This window comes from Danio rerio, chromosome 7 (assembly GCF_049306965.1).
Source record: "Danio rerio strain Tuebingen ecotype United States chromosome 7, GRCz12tu, whole genome shotgun sequence".
NCBI lineage: Eukaryota > Metazoa > Chordata > Actinopteri > Cypriniformes > Danionidae > Danio > Danio rerio.
The window spans coordinates 70485012-70509574 of NC_133182.1; the positions used below are offsets into that span (position 1 = coordinate 70485012).

At 37.0% G+C, this 24563-nt stretch overlaps 1 protein-coding gene across 7 annotated transcripts in view; it reads right to left on the minus strand.

Annotated features, from left to right (window-relative positions):
- The window catches only part of dennd5a (DENN/MADD domain containing 5A), a 115779-nt gene extending 92706 nt beyond the window's left edge, over positions 1-23073 (minus strand). For all 7 annotated transcript variants that reach the window (XR_012382796.1, XM_005166611.6, XM_009303572.5 and 4 more), the window contains exon 1: positions 22788-23073. Coding sequence is in view for 6 of the 7 variants with exons in the window: in XM_005166611.6 (XP_005166668.1) it covers positions 22788-22887 (100 nt within the window). In the remaining variant the exon portion in view is untranslated. The remainder of the gene's footprint in view (positions 1-22787) is intronic.
- Between the last annotated feature and the right edge of the window lie 1490 nt (positions 23074-24563).

A 24563-nucleotide genomic window follows, 5' to 3' on the forward strand; every position in this document is an offset into this window, starting at 1 on the left:
GTGCATGGGAAACTCCTGCGGGACAGTGTTTGAATCTGTATGTGTGCAAGTGTGTGTCGAGCCCAGCTGCCTGTCCTCAGTGTACCGAAGGCCTGATGGTGAAGGCCCAGCCAATCAAAACGCTCTGCCGGCAGGGCCTCTCATGCATATGCTAATGAAGCCCTCACCCTGTGCCCTGTCATTGGGAATAAAGAGGGTTTTGTCGAAGCATTCTGGCACATGGATCTACTGCTGTTTTATGCGAAAGCAAAACAACAGAGGATGAGAAAGCGAATAAAATCAAATAAAAAGTTGCCACATAGAGCTGCAAGATATTGGAAAAATCTGACAATGCGAAATTTTGCAATACACTGCGATATAAATACAGTTTCACAAGATGGTTTGAAAAGGAAAGAAAGAAAGAAAGAAAGAAAGAAAGAAAGAAAGAAAGAAAGAAAGAAAGAAAGAAAGAAAGAAAGAAAGAAAGAAAGAAAGAAAGAAAGTTGAACACTACAGAAGATAATTTAAAAAAAAAGCTGAAAACCTGTAACCATTAACATCCATTGTATTAGTTTTTGCTACTAAAGAAGTCAATGGTTACAGGTTTACAGAATGGAAGGAAAAAGTAAAAAGAAGAAGAGAAGATAATTTAAAGAAAGCTGAAAACATGTAAACATTCACTTCCATAGTATTTGATTTTCCGCTTATACAAGTCAATGGTTACAAGTTTAAAGGAAGGATGGAAGGAAGGAAGGAAATAAAGAAGAAGAGAAGATCTTTTGAAAAAAGCTGAAAACCTGTAACCATTCACTTCTATTGAATTTGTTTTCCATTGTATTTTTTTTCTATTATAGAAGTCAATGGTTACAGGTTTATAGAAAAGAAGGATGGAAGGAAAAAAGGAAGGAAGGAAATAAAGAAGAAGAGAGGATATTTTGAAAAAATCTGAAAACCTGTAACCATTGACTTCCATTGTATTTGTTTTTCCAACTACAGAAGTGAATGGTTACAGGTTTATATAAAGTAAGGAAGGAAGGAAGGAAGGAAAGAAGGAAGGAAGGAAGGATGAAGACATTTTGAAGAAATCTGAAAAACCTTTAACCATTGACTTGTATTCATTTTTCTTGCTATAGAAATCAATTGTTACAGAAAGAAAAAAAGAAAGAAAGAAAGAAAGAAAGAAAATGTTGAACATTAAAGAATATATTCTGAAAAAAAGCTCAAAACCTGTAACCATTGACATCCATTGTATTTGTTTTTCCTACTACAGAAGTGAATGGTTACAGGTTTACATAAAGGAACAAAGGACGGAAGGACGGAAGAAAGGAAGGAAGAAAGGAAGGAAGGAAGGAAATGAAGAAGAGAAGGTATTTTGAAGAAAGCTGAAAACCTGCGACCGTACACTTCCATTGAATTTGTTTTTCTTACTATAGAAGTCAATGGTTACAGTTTTATAGAAAAGAAGGATGGGAGGAAAGAAGCAAGGAAGGAAGGAAATAAAGAAGAAAAGACATTTGAAAAAAGTTGAAAACCAGTAACCATTGACTCCCATTGTATTTGTTTTTCCTACTATAAAAGTCAATGATCACAGTTTAAAGAAAGAAAGAAAGAAAGAAAGAAAGAAAGAAAGAAAGAAAGAAAGAAAGAAAGAAAGAAAGAAAGAAAGAAAGAAAGAAAGAAAGAAAGAACTTGTTCATAACATTGGAGTTTCTTTCTTCTGCTGAACATAAAAGAAAATAGAAGAAATAGATAGAAGGCAAAATAAAGAGTTTTTTTCTGAAAACAATCAAAATGATCTGTCAGTGGTGTGAGTAAATTAATCTTGTTTTTTTGTTGCATAAATCATATAAATTCCATATAAATACAGTAATTAAATATAATTCTGTGGCTCCTGTTCAACTATAATCCAGACTCTACATTGAGTATCTTGTGATGTGACTATTGCGGATGCACACAATTGAGATATCGATGCTGAAACTGTGCAGCCCTATTGCCACATGTCATCAACAGTTATGCCAGTATGACTTTAAACACTGGTATTCATCAAATGTTGGATTTTTATAGTACGCACTGTCAATTAACAGCAGTCATTTGATCAGCTGCTTTACAGAAGTGTTTTCTTATTTTTAGTTTTGTCTGTTTGAGCAAACTTTCTAACACACACTTTTTTTCAGTGACTGCACTGCAGTGTTTTGAAGCGCCCTTGGTGGTTTAAATGAAAAGTTTTTTTCATCATCTTCTTGTCAGAGTAGTTCCTGAAGGGATCTTCAATGTTTAAAAGTACTGCAAGTTTCTACAGAAACTTTGGTTATGTTTTTTGCCATCTGATGTCTATGACAAGTAGCATACTGTTATGAAAAGAATAACCTACAGTGTCATAAATGCTGGCTTCCTCACAATTCCATCATATTGTCTAAACGCAAATAGAGTACGTTAACTTAATTGTTTTCACAAATATAAAACTAACTATTTGACGTTTTGTCCGTTTAGTAGCTTGCTTATATGAATTTGAGAGTTCAGTCACACGAAAATTTACGACTTTAAAAAGGAGGCATGGCACCAAACCACGCCTAAAACCCAATCATCATTGGGGGATAAGCAAATCATACTAAATTGTATGAATAAGATTGTACCAATTCATACGAATTAGCCAAAAATTGATGTGAGCAAGCATTGAACACAAACGTACCACGAGTCACATGATAAAAACTGGCCAATCAGCTTCATACTCTGTATAAAATATGAGCAACTCCTTGCAAATGTCAACCTTGCCATGAAAAAATTCAGTTTTCACAAAAATACTGATACTGTTTTTTTTTTTTGGGGGGGGGGGGGGGGGGGGTCAAGTATTTAACAGTACTTTAGAACATTTAGAAATACTCAAGAATGAATCTGTATGTGTTTTCAAACTGTTCTGTTTGATTTACCAAAGTCACACAAGTGGCAATTTCACATCCGTCACATCTATAACGGAGAGATGTCACATGCTTTTTCCTTATAAATGTGAAAATATTAAATTAAATAAAACCAATAATTTTTGTTTCATTGAGAGCCAACTCTTATCCTTTTGATTATTATTATTATTTCTTTTGGGTTGTGCAGTTTAACTCACAGAATTTCTACAAAGTATGTTGTGTACTGTAAACCAACAGACTTTTTTTTTTTTTGGTCACATCCATAACGCATGTTTATTTTCCTCATTTCAAGTACAAAATATGCTTACATATTGATTTTTTTTTGCTCCTAAAACTCAGTTATTCTGGAAAATATAAACAAAAGTTTCAATATAATGTTAACATATACTTTCGATGTGAATTTATGAGTTTTTTCTGCAAATGTCACATCCATAATGCTGGAATTGCTCCATGGTTTCTGCTACATTTATTCTTCCTTAGCGGGGCGCCACGCCAAAATTCATCCTGCCACGGCTACATTACAGCTTCTCATTCAAAACATTAGATTTTTTTTTAATAGCGGGTGATAATCGCACCAAAACATATTATAAGGTAAGTGAATTATAACAGCGCCAACTTTTCTGTAACCGTAGCAGTACTGTGCGTCATTTGTTTACCCCTTTAAGGTGACGTGCTGACTGACTGACAGCAAAGAGCTTGGAATGACCAAGAGGCGACACTCAATAGAACTTTCCATTGCAACAGCAGCGCCGAGCAACAGCCCCGGATTCCACCATTTTGGAGTGAAAGCAGTCGGCTGTCCATTGGATCTTATTGCTATCATGATGGCAGGCAGCTGCTTTGTTTTTTATTTATTTATTTATTTAAAAAGCGCATTAAAGCTGAGATACAACCTGAAAGACGACAATACAACACATACTACCACAATCATCAGCACTTTTAATAGTTTATTTTATAGACTTATAATATGCTGTAGTTTTATTGGAGTTTTCATTCCAAAATGGCCACCACGCCATCTAGTGGCTGTTTCCCAAATTGCACTACTGTGTCGCCTCTTGGTGATTCTATGCTCTTTGCTGAGAGACAGGTGCGTGATGCGTGAGGCCAGCAAACACGACGTATAGCCGTTTCACTATACTTCAGGACGTATTAATGCTGCTCTGTTATGGAAAATTACATATACTTATATATATATATTTAAACTATATATATATATATATATATATATATATATATATATATATATATATATATATATATATATATATATATATATAGTTTTTAAAAAAATATGTAGTAATAAAAAAATAAAAGATTTCAAGTAACACATTTAATTAAAAAATGTATGTCACTGATAATAAAATATTTGGGATTGCAAAAAATAAACATCTGTCCTATTATGCAGTTACCACAATTTTCATTGCACACTCATTAATTTTGCTCTGTTTTCTGCTGTCATTTATTGCATTCCTAGAATCTTTGCTTGCAGGTTCAAATGTTTTGCTTGTGAGTAGAAAAGTTTTGAACTAGTGAATGCCGGGGTTAATTTTGTGTCTTTATTATTTAAACAAATATTTGAAGTTTTTGACCAAAATTAGGTACAATGCAATTAAAAAATAAAAAATTTCAAATAATAAAAAACATTTATTTAAAAATTATTCACACTGCAAAAAATAAACTATTGCCTTTTAATGCAGTTACTACCAGATTACTTGATTGTGTGCTCCTTCATTTTGCTTTCGGTTTTGTTTCATTTTTGCGGATCTAAAATCTTTTGAGTTGAAAAGTTTTGCGAGTTGAAAACTGCAGCTCAGTGGGCGGGATCTTCTGAAACACCTTATTCTATTGGTCAATCTTGATTTAGGTCACAGGTTGGCCACACCCATTAAATTTTCACACAGTTGGAATGGACTCCCTGCCGTGACAGGAGCGAGCTATGGCGAGCAACAGGTCTCCTTTAAGGTAAGTTAACTGAAACTGTATAACAACTTGTATATTACCATCCACATTTCCCATCTGATCTGTAGGTCTATTAGAGACATTCATAAATATTCCTAGCAAATCTAATAAATGCTGGAGACATACTCGTTACATAAAAGCACTAATTGGCACTTCACCAGCATTTATTTGAGAGCGCACAAGAAGATCTGCACGCTCTTGAAGCAACTTCTATTTGAGGGGGCGTGCAAGAAGTTTTGTGCACGAGCAGAGGAAATCGGCGCACAAGCAAAGAGATTTGATGCTCGTAATACTGCACTCCTGACATTTGTCTTTGAAATAACGCCACAGGTTGGTAGATCTGTCTTAAAAAAAAGACCTGCCGCCACAGCTGGAAAAAATCTTAAAGGAAACACTGTGCTCATATACATTTTGGTGGCTAATTATCTAAAACAAGCATATGTAAGACGTAAAGATGCAGAAAGCGATTAAACGTTGCATGGAATGATCTTATCTGCCTTTGTGATTGCAAATACACCTAAAAACACCTAAAGCTAAAGATTTACACAAAAAAACGTTCCTTCCTAGAGGTTGTTTTGATGACGAGGATCCTCAACACCGCAAACCAAAGGGACTTTTTATTAAACTTGACAATATTTTATCCCTGGAGAACACGCACATCTATTTAGAGCTTTCATCTATCAAAGGAAGAAAATCTGACTGACTCAGAAAAAAACACCAGTGACTCGGGGAGGTGCAGGGGAAGGAGGAACCACAAGTGAATCTCCTGTCATTAAAGGGATAGTTCACCCAAAAGTACTCACTATTTACTCATCCTCAAGTGGTTCCAAACCTTTGAGTTTATATTTTCAGCTGAACCAAGAAACATTTTAAAGAAAGCTAGAAACCAGTATGCCTGACTTTCATAGTAGAAAAAAACAAATACTATGGAAGTCAATGGTTACAGGTTTCCAGCTTTCTTCAGAATATCTTTTATAGATTAAGAATTGTAAACAGATTTGTGGCAAATGAAGGATGAGTAAATGACAAAATTTTCAGTTTTGTGTGAACTACCCCTTTAACCAGATTCACACTTTAAGTTCCATGAAACTAAGGCTGCAACTAACGATAATTTTATTAATCGATAAATCTGTAAGTTATTTTTCAATTAATCGATGAATCTGAATTTAAAAACGCATTAATTTCCAACCGCTTATTCAAAAATCTAGTCCCTGAGCTGTTATAATAATAATAATAATAATAATAATAATAATAATAATTCATTTTCATTCATTTTCTTGTCAGCTTAGTCCCTTTATTAATCCGGGGTTGCCACAGCGGAATGAACCGTCAACTTATCCAGCAAGTTTTTACGCAGCGGATCCCCTTTAAGCCGCAACCCATCCCTGGGAAACATCCACACACACATCACACATACACTCATACACTACGGACAATTTAGCCTACTCAATTCACCTGTACCGCATGTCTTTGAACTGTATGGGAAACCGAAGCACTCGGAGGAAACCCACGCGAAGGTACGGAGAACATGCAAACTCCACACAGAAACACCAACTAAGCCGAGGTTCGAACCAGCAACCCAGCAACATTCTTGCTGTGAGGCGACAGCACTACCTACTGCGCCACTGCCTCGCCATTAATAATAATAATAAAATAAACTTAGTAGTTTTGTCCTGTTTTCAATCCAAATATCTAAATACTTTTAAATCAAGATACATACTAGACACATGAAATAGCCTAAGAAATTATGTCTTGTTTTCTGAAGAAAAAGAACACCTCAAATTTAAGTGATTGTTTGCTTAAGTTAAATTATTAGTGAATTGGGTAAGAAAAATAATCTTAATGAGATACAATCTTAAACAGAAGTTTCACCAGTTCACATTAATGTGTAAGTGATCGTGATCTATAACGTGAGATGGTTGTCGCCATGTTTACTTGCGGCCGTGCATTTGCCTCATACATAAAAGCAGAACACGCAGGATTAAGCACGTAAATTCCCCAGTTACTCCCCAAATACATGCAAGGAGCTGGTGAACTTGGAGACGAGTACATTCAACTTTATAGTTACTTTCACTGTGTAATGAGTATCTGATATGAATAAAACACATCGGCAAATTATATTTGAATGGATTGTTAGACTTCCTTTTGTGTACTCTAAACTCTAAATGTATCGTTTTACTAGTTTGTGTGTGTATTTACATGTCTAAAACATAAAATAAGCATTAGGCGGTTAAAGCGCTGCATAATTGAGATAATAGGACACGTCTTTCTCAGCGGGGTTCAGTTGGTTTTGTTTTTTCGAAAAAATTAAATTTTTTAAAAGAAGCTCTTTTCCGACGGTCCCTTACTGAGAGCTCTCCTCAGCTCGAGCTATCTCTGGCTCTGCGCCAGACACCGTGCCAAAGTTGCCACTCTAAAGGTAAACGAGCTAACGCTAACTTGTCATGCTTGTCAAGCTGAATAACCAGTAAAACATCAGCAGGGACTTTAAGATACTCACTTCAAAACAGAACAAAAGTAGGACCCTGCTGTTGAACTCCCTTCCTCCTCATCTCGGCCTATGAGGCGTCGAACTCTGCATCAGTGCGTGAGGGAGAGCGTGTTCACTCCGTTCCGCACTGAACTAAAGTGGTTTTTAATAATCAAACGTTCCCATGTCGCGCAACACAACGAATCGATTATGAAATTCGTTGCCAACGCTTTTAGTAATCGATTTTTATCGATTCAATCGATTCGTTGTTGCAGCCCTACATGAAACTGACCCACAAACTGCTTAAACACACTGCACGTGCACTTGTTGTGTACCTTAAATCTTAAAAGTTTATATTTAAAAAGTTACTTGCTTATAAAATACAAATAATGAAATTTTTCAAGTACTGGGTTGCAGCATGAAGGGGATCTGCTGTGTAAAACATATGCCAAAATAGTTGGCGGTTCATTCTACTGTGGCGAACCCTTATAAGTAAGGAACTAAGCCCCCAAAAAAAACGAATGAATGAATGAAATAAAAGGCCACTTAAGCATGTTTAAACTTTTTTGTTTTCATTCATTCCTCCACTTTCCTTCCGATTAGTCCCTTTATTCATTAATGATTGCCACAGCGGAAGGAACCGCCAACTTATCCAGCATATGTTTTACACATTCCTTCCAGCTGCAACCCAGTACTGGGAAACATCCATACACAATCATTCACACTTATACACTACTGCCAGTTTAGCTTATTCAATTCACCTATAGCGCATGTCTGAACTGTGGGGGAAATCCTTATTTGAATATAAGGTGTAAAAAATACATTGTTACACACAATTCCTTTATGTTGCCCAAACACAAATAGATTAAGTTTACTTATTTTAAATAAGTAGTTTGAAAAAGTCATTTTTGAGTGTAACAGGTTGCACACACACACACACACACACACACACACAATAAACTGTTCATCAATAAACAAATTACTCTTATAAGCCTGTTTTTTAGTCAAATGACTCACAGATTAGCAGTCTGACGAATCCTTCATTGAATGAACTCACAGCTACTGAATAATCATCATCTGGCTCACTGCAAATTATAACACACTCTGTAATGTTCAACTCCAAATGAAGCTCAATGTACCTCAATGTACTGCACTGTTCCCTGTATCTGGGTTCTCAACTTTTAACTCTGTGCACTGTCAATGAATTATTCCACCTGTACACTTGATCCATTCCCTACTACTATTTTGAAGCATTCTGTATCTGTCTTTGACCCCCACATCACTGCCATTGTTAATGCATACCTCAGTGATGGGATTGTTCCACCAGCATTGAAGATGGCTGCTATAACACTGCACTGTTGTCAAACTATCGACCCCTATCGACAATCCATCTCAAATTTACCATTTGTGGCTAAAGTCCTTGAACGTGTGGTGGTGAGCCAACTCCATAATCATCCTCATGCCAACACTCTATTTGAGAAGTTTCCGTCTGGTTTCAGAGCAGGTCACAGTTCTGATACTGCTCTAGTTAGGGTCGTAAATGACCTTCCTCTAACTGCAGATAGTGGGATCTGTGGCATTCTCGTCTTATTAGATCTCACTGCTGCTTCTGACACCATTTGTCACAGTATACTGCTGGACAGGCTCAGGAAGTGGATTGGTTTGTCTGGTACAGTAATCAGCTGGTTTGTCTCTTATCTCGCTGACCGCTCTCAGTTTGTCTGTTTGGGTGCTCATAGATCTCGGACTGTTCCGTTGCATCAGGGTGTTCCTCAGGGTTCTGTCCTTGGTCCACTGCTGTTTATGATTTATACGTTTCCTCCTGGCCAGATTATGAGTAAATATGGCTTGGGGTACCACTGCTACACTGATGACACTCAAATCTATGTTAAGGTCGCCCTGATCTTAACACTGCTACGCCAGTTTTATCTGCCTGTCTTTTAGAAATTAAATCATGGATGAATTAAAACTTCCTTAAATTGATCAGTTCCAAAACTGAGGTTTAACTAATCGGCACCCCTACTAAGGTTAGCCAGTACGAAGATTGCACACTTTCGGTTGATAATGTTCAACTGTCTCCTTCTACGCAGGTGTGTAACCTTAGGGTGCTCTTTGATGCACAGCTCAGTTTTAAATAAGGGTGTCACGATTTCAATTTTAAATCGAAACCGATCGAAATTTATGCTCAACTTCGATTATCGAATCAAAAAATAGAATCGTTGATGCTGCCACGCCCCCATGTCATGTCAGCTTGGCTTGCCAAGCGAGGAAAAAAACAGGCTTGTTGAAGTGCTTGTTAAACTGCAGAAGTAGGAGACCCGTCGACAGAACTTAAACCCTCTCCTCTTTCAGTGAAGTCGCCGTTGTGGAAGTATTTTGGATTTCCAGTTAGTTATGTTGACAACGTTCATGTTGTCGACAAAAAAAAACAGTTTGCAAGCTTTGCTGTGTACGTATTACGGTTGGGACGATAGACGATGGGCGCATCGCGATCCTCCGCCCCGCCCCCTATGCAAATCCGCTCGAAAAAAAAGACACTCAGGCCCTGTTTACACTAATATGTCTTTGTTTTTAAATGGCATTTTAGAATGACAACAATCCACATTCACACTGGCTTGTAGCATTTCGGATCAGCCCTCGTTCCTCACTACCGCTGAAAACGCACATCACGTGACCACACACACTCATTCACGCACAGACACAGGCGCACACATATTGTCATGCACTCGAGACAGCGGGTCAAGGCAGTCAGCGGGTCAGTAGACTGCTTCAATCTTTTACTTTTACACAAGTACTTAGTCATTTTAGGGAACACCTCAGATACTGTTGGCTGGTTCCTGTTGGTTGTGCGTCTTTTTTACCGACGCCATTATAACGACACAGATCACTGCCTATTCACGAGTCCCGCAGAAAAAAGTAATTGACAGGTGGTAATTATGTGTGTAACTTGCCTTTATTCATTTACTGTATGATTTGTTTATGGGTAAAACAAAGACCACTCAGGTCAGGTAGTTTAAATGGTAGGCTACAAATAATGAATTCGTTATTAATTAATTAATTAATTATTCATAATCGTATGGAACCATGACTTTAGAATCGAAAATGTATACGAATCGAGGATTTGGAGGATCGTGACACCCTTAGTTTTAACTCCAACTTCGAACACTTACAAGATTACAATATATACAAAATTCTGCTGCAAGGGTTCTGACACACAAATCATCACATCAACGTATTACTGTGCAACAACAATTACACTGGCTTCCTATTAAATCAAAGATTGATTTTAAGACCTTGATTTTAACTTTTAAAGCAGTGCATGGGCTAGCACCCGGGTACATCTGTGACCTGGTGACTCTCGCTACCCCAGCCCACAGTCTTCGTTCTGCATCGGGACTTAACGTATATCAGCCTCGCTGTAAACTTAAGACCATGGGTGGGAGGGCTTTCTCTTACAGTGCGCTTAAGCTATGGAATGCACTCCCCATCAGCATTAGAAATGCTGCCTCTCTGGATGGTTTTATGAAATCACTGTTGCCAACTATTTTCAACGAAAAGGCGCTAAGTTTTGCCCGAAATTCGCTAAAATTCGCTAGATTATGTCATTTGTTAATTATCATATTACTGACGTCATCACGTTCTACCATTTCTGTTTAACAGCCTATGGTTAATAAAGGGTTTTTTTAGATTTGCACTACGCTTTATATAAGCACGTCAATTTAACTAAATTTATTGCTGTTTGAATACAGGATATCAATATAGATGTGTAGTGAATTTGCAGTAATCTCTCAAACGTAATAAACTCAGACAAGTTCTGAAACTCTCACTTAAAATATCTGTGATTGTAAACAAGCGAAGAATAAACGGTCAAATTAAATTGTATAAATAAAGGAGAAGATGGGTTTGACTGTACTGCCAGTGCTAAATCATTTGCCGTCGGTACGCAGAGGAGAGATCTGCTCTCGGGCTGCAGGTGGGAGAGAGTACCGTATGAGGACTAGGCCGCCTGTCAGTGCTCTGAGGCAAGGGAGAGGCCGGCGGCATCACCTGCAGCTTGTTGAGAAGAGTAGAGACGGTACAGTACGGACAAATGACAGACTATAAAAATCTCCAGTAATACACAAAAAAGTCGCTAGATTTGTCGCTAGTCGCTAGTCAATTTGTTGCTGGGGGGGGTTTGAAAAGTCACTAAAGTTGCTAAGTTGGCAACACTGTATGAAACTTCTTAATACTCACCTTTTTAGCATTGCTTTTAACTTAGGATGATCAATTTATTCTATCTTATGGTTCATATTGTGCTGTTTTGCTTGCCTTGCATTGCTAGTATTTTGCCCTGTAGCACTTTGAGTTTAAGAAAAGCGCATTACAAATAAAATGTATTATTATTATTATTATTATTATTATTATTATTATTATTATTATTATTATTATTACACTAAGAGTGCAATATCTGTATACTAGATTAAATACTCTCTCACGACTGCCAGGTCACATTTAGCATAAATTCAAATTTTCTTTAAACTGACATGAGTAAAGGTTAACATTTTCCCTACATGAAATTCACAAAAAAGTGTGATTTTAATGTTTTAACTTCCTAGAATAATAATAATATTAATAATAATAATAATAATAATAATAATAATAATAATGGCGACGCAGTGGCGCAGTAGGTAGTGCTGTCGCCTCACAGCAAGAAGGTCGCTGGGTTGCTGGTTTGAACCTCGGCTCAGTTGGCGTTTCTGTGTGGAGTGGAGTTTGCATGTTCTCCCTGCATTCGCGTGGGTTTCCTCCGGGTGCTCCGGTTTCCCCCACAGTCCAAAGACATGCGGTACAGGTGAATTGGATAGGCTAAATTGTCCGTAGTGTGTGTGTGTGTGTGTGTGTGTGTGTGTGTGTGTGTGTGTGTGTGTGTGTGTGTGTGTGTGTGTGTGTGTGTGTGTGTGTTTCCCAGAGATGGGTTGCGGCTGAAAGGGCATTCGCTGCGTAAAAACTTGCTGGATAGATTGGCGGTTCATTCCGTTGTAGCGACCCCGGATTAATAAAGGGACTAAGCTGACAAGAAAATGAATGAATGAATGAATGAATGAATGAATGAATAATAATAATAATAATAATAATAATAAATGTCAACAAACTCTTTTCTGTAGCCTTACTAAAATGTAAGAGTGTTAAAGTGTTTAATTTAACCCACATCGGTATTAAAAACTGTATAAATACAATTGGATTTTAACACTATAACACTACAGGGGCTTACACCAGAAGTTCAACACTTCACAATTTGCTGTGCATGAAAAACTTGTGAATCACAAAATATGGAAACCGTTAATAACAGACATTTTTTACAGTGTTGCTGATTGTTCCAGTGATAAGGTAAAGATACAAACTTATGCAAAGTTTCTAGGTTTGTTTCCAGCAAAGATAAATATCTATTCCGCTGTGTCCTCATTTAACCGCAAATGTAAGCATGCAAGCAGGGCAACACATCAGCCGTTGACTGGAAAAAATTGAGGTGCTCTTAAATGTGCGATAGTGACCCACTTTCAACAGTCTAATGGATGTTTTTCATTACTGCTAAATCAGGCCCAACCGTCTGGCCCAGCAGAGAAATGCTAGGAACGACAATGGCTCTCATTTTCTGTCTCTTTGCCAAGAGATACGCTAACACTTCAGCAATGCAGTGCATTCCTGTCATCGGGAGAAAGTGTCTGCAAGGGTCACGAGACGCTCACATGGCAGCACTTTTCTCAAGTGTCTATATCAGAATCCTTTCAATACAGCTAACGGAAAGAGACAGATAATGGTTCAAAACATGATTTAGAGAAATAATTCACTTAAAAATGGCAATTTTATCTTCATTTATGAAACCTCATGTGATTTATCTGTCGAACATAAAGCAAGCATATTTTATCTTAGTGTTTTTTTTTTTTCTTTTTTAAGTCCCTACAATGATGAGTACATTTACAAGGACACTAACGCTCCATTCACACGGGGCGTCAGTGTCAACGCTTCCCATTCACTTTTAATAGGTGACATCAGGCGTTGCCGATCTGCATTGTGGATCCGTCGGCGCAGCTTCTGAGGCGTTGCTCGCAGCAAAAGTTGGGACTTGCTCAACTTTTCAAGCGGCGACGGAATCGTCAGCCAATCTGATTGCTGTATGCAAATACACCAGCTCAGACTGTGGTCTATTGCTGGCTAATTTCATTGGCTAACGCTGCTATGATGATCGCGTCCGCTCCAACTTCAGACACACCCTCTGTCAAGCGTTGACGCTGAAGCCCCGTGTGAACAGGGCGCAATCATCTGATTTTAATACAATTAAGACAATACTCTGATTAAGAGTTAACCATGTAAACAGCCATTTTTAATTAATTTAATCTGATGAAGGTCATAATGGAACTAAACAGAAATCGAATTAGACATGTGGAGTATGCCAATTTTAACCGCGTTAATGAAGAGCAGACATGTAAACACCTTAATCAAACTATTAACATCGTGTAGGATTTTTGCAGCATTTTGCGACAGGATATCCTACTGAGTCAGTAGTACGAGTGAGTATGTTTCAAGAAAAGTCGTCACTTCCTGATTGACTGGCGCCAAATATCAACAGTAAAAACAGGTTTAAAACAGGCTTTAAAGACAGGCTTTAAAACTGGCTTTAAAACAGGTTATTTAATCAACAAATGTCGTCATGTTATAATTAAACACCTTCAGCAACACTAGACATTCCGATTGAACCAGACCCGATATTAATTACATTTGGAGTTTCCGAAGAATTTTTGAGACTTAGGCTTTACTCACACTAGGTACAGTTGCCTCGAACCGGGCCAAAGCACGCTTGTCCCCCCTCCCGTCTCCCCCGACGGCCCGCACTCACACCACAATCGGGCCTGGGCACACTTACGTCATCGCTGCTGGGCTGTTCAGTGAGAAGCGATCTCACTCAGCAGCACAGTGGAGATTTCTCTAGTTATATCGTTTCGGTCGTTTGATATGCAGTGACATGCAGACAGATATTTTGCCAAACAGTCCTTAGGGATGCGGTGACATGCAGTCAAATATTTCGCCGAACAGATCTGCCACTTTTGGCGCTCATAAACAATCATAAAGCTCTCGTGCTGCAGGAATGAGGAGGTCTGCTGAAGGCGCGCAGCTGTCGTGCAGTGAGGGGTTTGCATATTTAATAAGCTACGGCAGTTTGCGTTCACTGAACAGTAAGATTGATTATTAAATCCATATGAAACAGTCCCTTAAAAGTCACGTCTCGCTTTCAGTTTCGGGCTTTGGCGCGTTTTGCACTCACACTACAAAAGCGCAAGTGAACCGCGCTCAGGCCCACATCTTCCAACCGGGCCAGGGCCGGCCAAGTGAACCATGCTTGACCCCAATTCAGCGCACTCACACTTCTCAAACGATCTGGGAAACGGGCCTGGGCACGGTACGGATGGCATAGTGTGAGTAGGCCCTTACACTAGTACAACAACAATTTGTTTCATATGGGTTGATCTCTGCCAAAAAACTCACCCTTTTGTTTTGGAAGAAAAAAGAAGTTATAGTTAAACACCGTTAAGTGATTCACTGAGAAATTCTGCGCTAGCTGCCTGTAACGTTAACTAACGTTATGCTCACTATCCTCGGCCCATTCTAAATTTTGATTCTGATAAATGTCCAAGAAAACACAGCAAAAATAGACCTCATTAAGTCTCAACCTTTATCACAGCTCATGACGGACGTTTCTCAAAGAGGGAATAACAAAAATCTTACTTGAGACGGTGCGTGGGAGCCTATGGTGGGAGCTCGAGTGCTGTTGAGAGCTGTTGTGTCCGATGGCTCTCGTTGTTTATTAATGCCCGTGACATAGGTGACGTAATTTTGACAGTGGACTGACGCTTTTTGATTCGGACTCGTAATCAGTAGTGATGGGAAGTTCGGATCATTTTACTGACTCGGATCTTTGAGTCTCGTTTATCGAGAGGAATGAATCTTTTTTCCAAGTCATTTCATTCATTTGGTTCAACTTGCCAAAATATTATTAAAATGTTACGAATTGCTTAAAAACACATCTACAACTAGCTCAAAAGGTTGATAACACTACAAATAAGTCAAAAATGCAATACTACAAAAAGGAGAACATAATAATTCAATGTTTACCTGCTCTTTTGTCTATGAAGGTATTGTTGTCTCTTTGCTCAGCTCACCTCTTCATGTCTTCAAATTTCAGTGGTTCGTTCACGTTACAATGACAGCCGCATATAATCTTAACCAATGTACACAGTCTGAGCCGGTAGGAGCCATGATAATTAGTTCACCTTTCGAGTCTTCTGGCTCTTGAGTCGTTCATTCATCACGTAACGGAATGACTCAAACCCGAGGACTCGAGTGATGAGCGGTTTAATTCTTTTTCCGGCTCTTAACGCATATGATTGGCCCGTGAGGAACGAATGACTCAGACCCAATAGAGGACTCGAGAGATGAACGGATTAATTCTTTTTACGGCTCTAAACGGATTTGATTGGCTTCTGCCTTTCCGCGATGAAAGACTCAAAAGACTTTAAATGAACGATAACACCTGCACAAATGTGCGCACGCATGGATGAACGAATCACTCCCTGAGAGGACTCGTAGTTCCCGAGTCATGTTGAAGATTCGTTCAAAATGAACAAATCATTCATGAACGACCCATCACTAGTAATCAGGTTGTTGTGTCCGTGGTGAAACTGTATTTGGTGTTTGTAAAGTACAACCTTCGTAAATTTGTCAGTCATATATAAACAGACAAAGAAAATGTCGTATCTGTGTCCGTTCTAATCGCAGGTTCTGATATTGTTCCCTCGTAAAAATACGAGCACGATCTATTTTTCTTACAGATGCGTGAATTTTATTTACGCTCAAAATATTTATGGCAGCGACTTTATTCCATATGTTTTCAGCTGTGTAGTGTGGATGGAGAGCTGTTCAGAAATGCTAGGTGAAACTAGGGCTGCACAATATATCGTTTGAGCATCGATATCGCAGTGTGTGCATCTGCAATAGTCACATCGCAAGATATGCAATGTTGAGTTAGGACTATAGATGACCAGAAACCACAGGTTCAAACACATGAGATTCGCTGCAGAATAGAACCGTAATAGAGTGAAAGTTTATCATCTGCATGTGTTTTGAGGGCCTGTGGCTGTGTGTGCATTTGAAGAGAGTTAAAAACATTTCAGTAGCACATAAAGAAATAATTGATAAAGATTAAGAGTGTCACGATCCTCCAAATCCTCGATTCGATTACATTTTCGATTCTAAAGACACGATTCGATTCGATTTTCGATTATGAATAATTAATTAATTAATGACCAATTAATTATTTGTAGCCTACCGTTTAAACTACCTGACCTGCATGGTCTTTGTTTTACCCATAAACAAATCATACAGTAAATGAATAAAGGCAAGATACACACATAATTACAACCTGTCAATCACTTTTTCTGCGGGACTCGTGAATAGGCAGTGATCTGTGTCGTTATAATGGCGTCGGTAAAAAAGACGCACAACCAACAGGAACCAGCCAACAGTATCTGAGGTGTTCGCTAAAATGACTAAGTACAAGTGAGTGAAAGATTGAAGCAGTCTACTGATCCTCTGACTGCCTGAACCCGCGGTCTCGAGCCCATGGCTGTGTGTGCGTCTGTGTCTGCGTGTGTATGTGTGTGTGTCAGTGGTAGTGAGGAAGGAGGGCTGCTCAGAAATGCTACACGCCACTGTGGATGTCAAATCGTTGTCGTTCTAAAATGCCATTTAAAAACAAAGACAGTGTAAACAGGGCCTGAGTGTGTACTTTTCGCGAGCGGATTTGCAACGGGGGCGGGCGGAGGATCGCGATGCCGGTGTTGTCTATCAGACGAACCCTAATACGTACATAGCATAGCTTGCAAAACTGTGTTTTTTTGTCGACAACACGAACGTTGTCAACATAACTCTGGAAATCCAAAATGCTTCCACACCGGCGACTTCATTGAAAGAGGAGAGGGTTTAAGCTCTGTCGACGGGTCTCCTGCGTCTGCAGTTTAACAAGCACTTCAACAAGTGTGTTTTTTTCCCGCTTGGCAAGCCAAGCTGACGTGACATGGGGGCGTGGCAGCATCGACGATTCTATTTTTTGATTCGATAATCGAAATTGAGCATAAATTTCGATTGATTTCGATTAAAAATCGAAATCGTGACACCCCTAATAAAGATTATTTTCATGGTGAAGACTATGCAATGCTATTTTACCTTTGATTTTTTAATTTCTGTACCTGAATACTGTTGCATAAAGCTTATTTTACTTTAATATTTGCTCAGTTGTTTATGACTGTAGTTTGTATAGAATAAAATTACATAAAAATATATTTATATTTCACTCCTCTAAAAAATAGTCCCAAGTAATAACGTTCAAGTCATCTGGTGAAATTATATGGCAATATATATTGCAGAGAAAAAAAATATATATCGCAATGTATAATTTTTCCAATATCGTGCAGCCCTAGGTGAAACACCAGTGTGAATCGTTTTCATTCTAACATGCCGTGTTAAAACTAAAACGTATTCGTGTAAACAGGGTCTGAGTGCTACTATCAGTAAAACCCCAAACTGACAGCCCTTATCACACAGTACAAAGTGTGAATACATTAAAGAGACTTTAACACTTGAAAATGCATGACCAAAAAAAAAACCTGACTGACTCGTTTCCTCTAAAAACAGCATGCTAGCAGTTTCATTCCCCGGCTAACTAGGCCAACTCAAGAGTGTTACCCAATCACCCGCTTTTAGTTCTTTTAAAGTAGTGGCACATTCAAACTTTTTTAAGCAGCTTTGTGTCACGTAAACTCCTGCTACACTGCGATTGGATGCTGCTGCTTTTGGAATTGATGTTTTTGTTCTCTCTTGAGGATCACAGTGACCTCCCTTTGTCTGGAGAGTTTTGGTCTATTGATTGGGCTTTACCCTCCCAGTGGACACCGGTCACTCTCACTGAAGGGTCAGTTTTACTACACATCTCTAAATGAATCATTTATTACTCATCAATGCATTGGACACTTAACAGATATAAATGATTGCAAGCTTTCGCAAGACCTAAAGTGCGCAGTATACACTTGAAGTCAAAATATTTTAGATATTCAAATATTTCCCAAAAGACCATGGAATTTTCACAGTATGTCTGATAATATTTTTTCTTCTGGAGAAAGTCTTATTTTTTTTTTTTCGACTAAAATGAAAGCAGTTTTTCATTTTTTTAAACCACATTAAGGTCAATAATATTAGTCCCCATGGGCAATAATTTTTTTCGATAGTCTACAGAACAAATCAATGTTATGCAATGCCTTATTCCCCTAATTTGACCTAGTTAAGCCTTTAAATGTAACTTTAAGCTGAATACTAGCATCTTGAAAAATACCTAGTAAAATATTATTTACTGTCATCATGGCAAAGATAAAATAAATCAGTTATTAGAGATGAGTTAATTAAACTATTATGTTTAGAAATGTGTTGGAAAATCTACTTTCCTTTAAACAAAAATTGGGGGAAAAATACAGAGGGGTTAATAATTCAGATTTCAACTGTAGATACGACTCATTACAGTACTGTGGGTACATTTTAAGTATATTCCATTCATTTAAACTGGAATGATGTACAACAAATGTATAATTTACGGTAAACCGGATCCATTATTAATGTAAAATAATACTGCAACATGCTTAAATGTGATAGGGAGCATTTGATTTTGTTAGCTATTGCTGTTTAACTTACTTTTTAAACCCCTAACAGAGCTGTAACAGAGTTGACAGTAACAGAGTTGACGTTTTTCACAATTTTGCACTTTCTAACCTCAAACTGCACACCACGTGGCATGTCTAAATCAGAGTTTTATGCATTTTAATAATAATAAAGTTTTTAAAAGGTGAATGAGGAAGTCACTGAAGTATATCACAATAACAGAGTTGACATATAATTAATCTACTATTGGTATATCCTAACTAGGCATATGACGATAACCGTGTTCAAAGTATTCCCCGGTTTGAAAAAGTCAAGGTTTTAAATCCGTCAAAAGTTTCTGCTATATTGTTCCTAAGGAATGATTAAGATATTTTTATTTACGTTTCTTTTTCATTTTTTGGGACAACAGTATCTCCAGCAAAAAAGATCACCAAAGTTTTAAATTGTAAACAAACAAAAAAAGACAGCAGAAGTCAATAATTCATTTGAATTATTTCAGGGTTTCTGCTGGTTTAACCAAGTTAAATTTAAGACTTTTAAAGACATTTTTAAGACCATTATGGATGAAAGTTTAGACTCATGAAGGGCTAAGAATTTTGTGAAATGGCCCAGATGGAAAATATTTTTATTTGCCCTATCAAAAAAACTATATTATAATTGAATACATTTAATTATATATTAATTAATACTATATATATATATATATATATATATATATATATATATATATATATATATATATAAGTATTAATTATATATTAATAATAAAAATATATATATATTTTTGATATTTCTTAGCAAAATATTTTAAATATTGTATAAAAACAAGCAAGCTCTACTTGTGTCTATATACTTTTTCCCAACATAAACTTTCTTTAAAATAAAAACAAATTAAAAAAATTATCAAATGTTTTAAAAGTTTTAAAAGGTATAATAAACTAAATCTATGCACAACAATCTGTCCATGTCTATGTCCTCAGCACTAAATACAAGGAGCACTTTTAAACAAATGTTTTTGTAGGGAAAATATATAAACCATAATGATAAATAGAGGTAAAAATCACATTTTTAAATAAATAGTTTAAAGTTTTTGGATTGTTGGTGATTATATGGGTTTTGGCCAGATTGGGTAGCAATACATGAACAAAGAAAAATTAAGACCCGTTTAAAAAGATTTAACACCTACAACACAATATTTCAGCAAATTTAAGACTTTTTAAGACCTAAAATTTGGATTTCGAGATTTTAGACCTTTTAAGACGTCTTAAGACCCTGCAGAAACCCTGTATTTAGCCTGACATGTTTACTGTTGCAAAATATTTGACATTTTTTTCAAAATAAAATAAATTGTGTACAAAGGAGAAAAGGTTTTGTTTTTAACCAAAGACATTTAAAAACAATATATTTTAGAGCAGTAATCACAATACCGTGATACCGTGATATTTATATCCAAGGTTATCATACCGTCAGAATCTTATACCGGCCCGTGCCTAATCCTAATCATTATGCACAGATTAAAGAGAGAATGCCTTCCAGAGTTTTCGAGAAGGGTATAAACAGAAGTTGGTGCCAGCTTTAAGTGAGTGGGCATTCGAGCTCCAAGTGGGCGATACAAACCTGGAGTCTTTCACAAAATGACATCAAGCAACTCCAGGGCTAATACAGCATTTCTAATATTTTTGTGAATTCATCACAGAGATTGTTTTGACAACCTAATAGTCATCTCTGTCATCAGTCGAATTTTTCAAAAATTCAAAGGAAAAACTTACAAATGCTGTTGTGTTTATTTATTTATTTTTAACATTTGGAAAGGACCAGAACAGGGTAGAATCTTTATAGTAAGTTAAATGAATAATTAATAATTAAATTAATTAATAATAGTTAATTTATACTATAATATCATGATATTAAAGCATCCTAAAACATGGAGCTTCATTAAAATGCAGTATTGTTGGGTTTTTTCAGGCCCTGTATCCAGAAATAGCATTTCCAGGAACTCAAATTCAGCAAACAAAATTCAATGGCTGCGTTTCACTTTTTACATATGATTTACAACACCGCTGGTGCAGTTTTCTGAGCAGCTACACTGTAAACCATGCTGGGTTGATCTACACAATTCATTCATGTAGTCCCAACACAAACCGATTAAGTTAACTTAAGAAATTTAAGCGGATTGAACAAAGCAATTAAGTCATCCCAAAAAAAAGAAAAAAATGTGTTGTTTCAGCTGATTTTAAATAAGTAGTTTGAACAAGCAGCAAAAATAAATCATTTTTTGCGTCTACTTTCATCCACTGATACTGATATAACCAAAACCTTACGAAATGAAACACATAAGAACCAGTATGAAATGAAATATCCAAATCCACCAAAAGAAAATCCCTCAACATTCAAGAGAAAACAACTCTGAGTCTCTAAATTACAGCAGTGGAGATCTACCAAAACAAAAAATGCAAGATGAGGAAGCCCAAAACCACAGGAAATCTGCACTCTCGCCCTACAGCAGTTCACGTGCATGGTTAAAAGAGACCTTCAGATCGTTGATCCACTGTACAACACTAAAACATGGTACACTTGAAGTAAATTTGTTTATATGAATTAATGGGACTATGCACAGACTCTTGAATCAGTCGAATGCTGGAGATGAAGGAATCTATCATTAAGATCTGAGGTGAAACAGTCTGAAAAGATGACATTATAATAAACTCATTCTGAGGAGATGAACGGACTGTTGATGAAAGAAGAATTGACATGAAGTCAACATAATATGAACAAAAAAAGCATATAAACTGCTCGATCGTGAATCGATTTCTCACGATTTTGTCTTCTAGCTAGTCATGGTTTAAGTATGTAGGTATAAGATTCTGACGGTATGATAACCTCGGATATAAATATCACGGTTTCACACGGTATTGTGATTGTTTTTTTTTTTTGTTTGTTTTTTTTAATGTCTGGATAAAAAAAAAAGAAAAAAACGTTTTTTCCCCATTAAACACAATATATTTTATTTTTTGAAAGATTTATAATACTTCAGAACAGTACACGACTACATAACTCAAATGAATTATTGAGTTCTGCTGTCTTCGCAGATTTAAAAACAGATTTCTTTACAGTTTAAAACGTCATCTTTGGATATACTTTCTGCTGGAGATACTGCTGTCAAAAAAATGTAAATAAAAAATCTTACACATACCTTAGGAATGGTATTACAGAAAATTTTGGCGGTTTTAAAACCTTGACTTTTCCAAACCGCGGTATACCTTGAAAACTGTTATCGTTTCATAGCCAGTCTCAATGTTTTTGTTTGTTTTATGTTTTATTAAAGATTATGGGTGGAAGATCTATCGTGAAATAAATAATTTTACCATCTATAATTCGTTTTTAAACCATTTTTTTCCAAAAGAAGCAATAACAAACAACTGTTTACAGATTTTATGGTTACTCATATAAGGTCAAATATGTAACACTAAATGTTTGTTCGCACGTCTTAAATGTAAAAATAAACATTTAGAAGTGGTTTAATGTGTTCAATGGCTGTGATGTAGCTTACAGCTGAAATTATTTCAGCGTATTTCTTCAGTATAACAGTACTCAGCCATCATTGTAGCACAAGGATTTATACACCACATATAAAACCACCAGCAATACTAGAGAAGCTATTATAACTCAAACGGGTCCAAATCAGAGTCCTTGACTGCACTGTTCTTGAATTTGGGTCTTACCGGACAGCTCGTCTGGTTCTAAGCCGCTCTCGGTGTCCAGACCGCAGATCACGAAATAATCCGCGAAGCGGCAGGAGCTGGAGCTGAATCCGGTGCTCATTTTGAGACGGCTCCGCTTGTGCTCTTGTGTTTGCGGGTCTAGAGGAGCGCATAGTACGAGCTCCGGGCGTCATTCTGCGCAGCCATTGCGGATGCGGGTCGAGGCAGGAGCCCAGAGCGCCAGTCGCATTGTGGCCTCCGTTACCGTACAGCTGTTCTGTTCTCCGTCCTCAGAGATCGCTCCAGCCAGCGCATGCGCAGACTGCGCACTCCTCATATCGGGATGACGTTATGCGCTTAACCCCCGAATACGGCAAGCCGTGTTAACCGGAAATCTGTTCATTTGGAAAGCTGGATGGGAAAACGTTAGTATTTTTGTTATTTGATATTTTAGACAAATCAGCCTATTTGCTTTCTTATGGGATTCAAATGGAAAAATCGTCATTCCATATTTCGGGAACGTGTAAGCAACAGTGTCGAGGAAGTTACTTTTGAGAGCTTTATTTAGTTACTCCCTAAAAAAGTAACTAGTTGCGTTACTTAGTTACTTTTTAATTACTGTTACATTTATTTAAAAACACATCAAACATTGATAATTTAGGATAGCGTTATCTATTTGCTATATTGTGACGTTGACGAGATCATATACAGTTGAAGTCAGAATTATTAGCCTCCCTTTGTTTTTTTTTATTTATTTATATTTTGTCTTTCTTAAATATTTACCAAATGATGTTTATCAGAGCAAGGACATTTTCACAGTATGTCTGATAATGTTTTTCTTCTGGAGAAAGTCTTACTTGTTTTATTTTGGCTAGAATAAAAGCAGTTTTTATTTTTTTTAGCATTTTTTTAGCATTTTTTTTCGATAGTCTACAGCAGTGGATCTCAAGTGGAGGTCAAAGTGTTTACATATATTTTCAATCAAAATCTGAAATTTAAACTGTAAACTTGAAAATGCATTTTATTTTTGTAATTTTTTTTTCTTGTTAAAAGTGATTAAAATAAAAATACAAAGATTTTAACATTTATAGTGACATACATTCAGTTTCTTACCAGTATATTTTAATAATCAGGCTATTACTACTTATTTTTTAGGTACTATGTATAATAGTCCTTCATTCATTTTCATTTCAGCTTAAGCCCTTTACTAATCAGGGGTTGCCACAGCATAATGAACCGCCAACTTATCTAGCATATGTTTTAACCATCGGATGCCCTTCCAGCCGCAACCTATCACTGGGAATCACCCATAAACACACTGAAAAAAATTATACAAAGATGATTCATTGGATTGAATTTTTTTACGTTAGGTGCTTGTAAACAATTTATTTGGGCTGAATTTAATTTGATTGTTTAAATTCAACACAAAAATAGTTTGCAACAGCTTTGCATGCAACACTTTTTTCAGTTATTTTGACTTATTTTTCACTTATTCACACACACTACGGACAGTTTAGCTTATTCAATTCACCTATACCACATGTCTTTGGAATTGTGGGGGAAACAGGAGCACCTGGAGGAAACCCACAACCACACAGGGAGAACATGCAAACTCCACACAGAAATGCCAACTGACCCAATCGAGGCTCGAACCAGCGACCTTCTTGCTGTGAGGCGAGAGCCTTACCCACTGCGCCACCGTGCAACCCTGGGTATAATATACAACTGTTTATCTTTTCTTGTGGTGGTATAAAAATGGTTTAGTCATGGAAATGCAAAAATAAAGAAGTAGCTGCT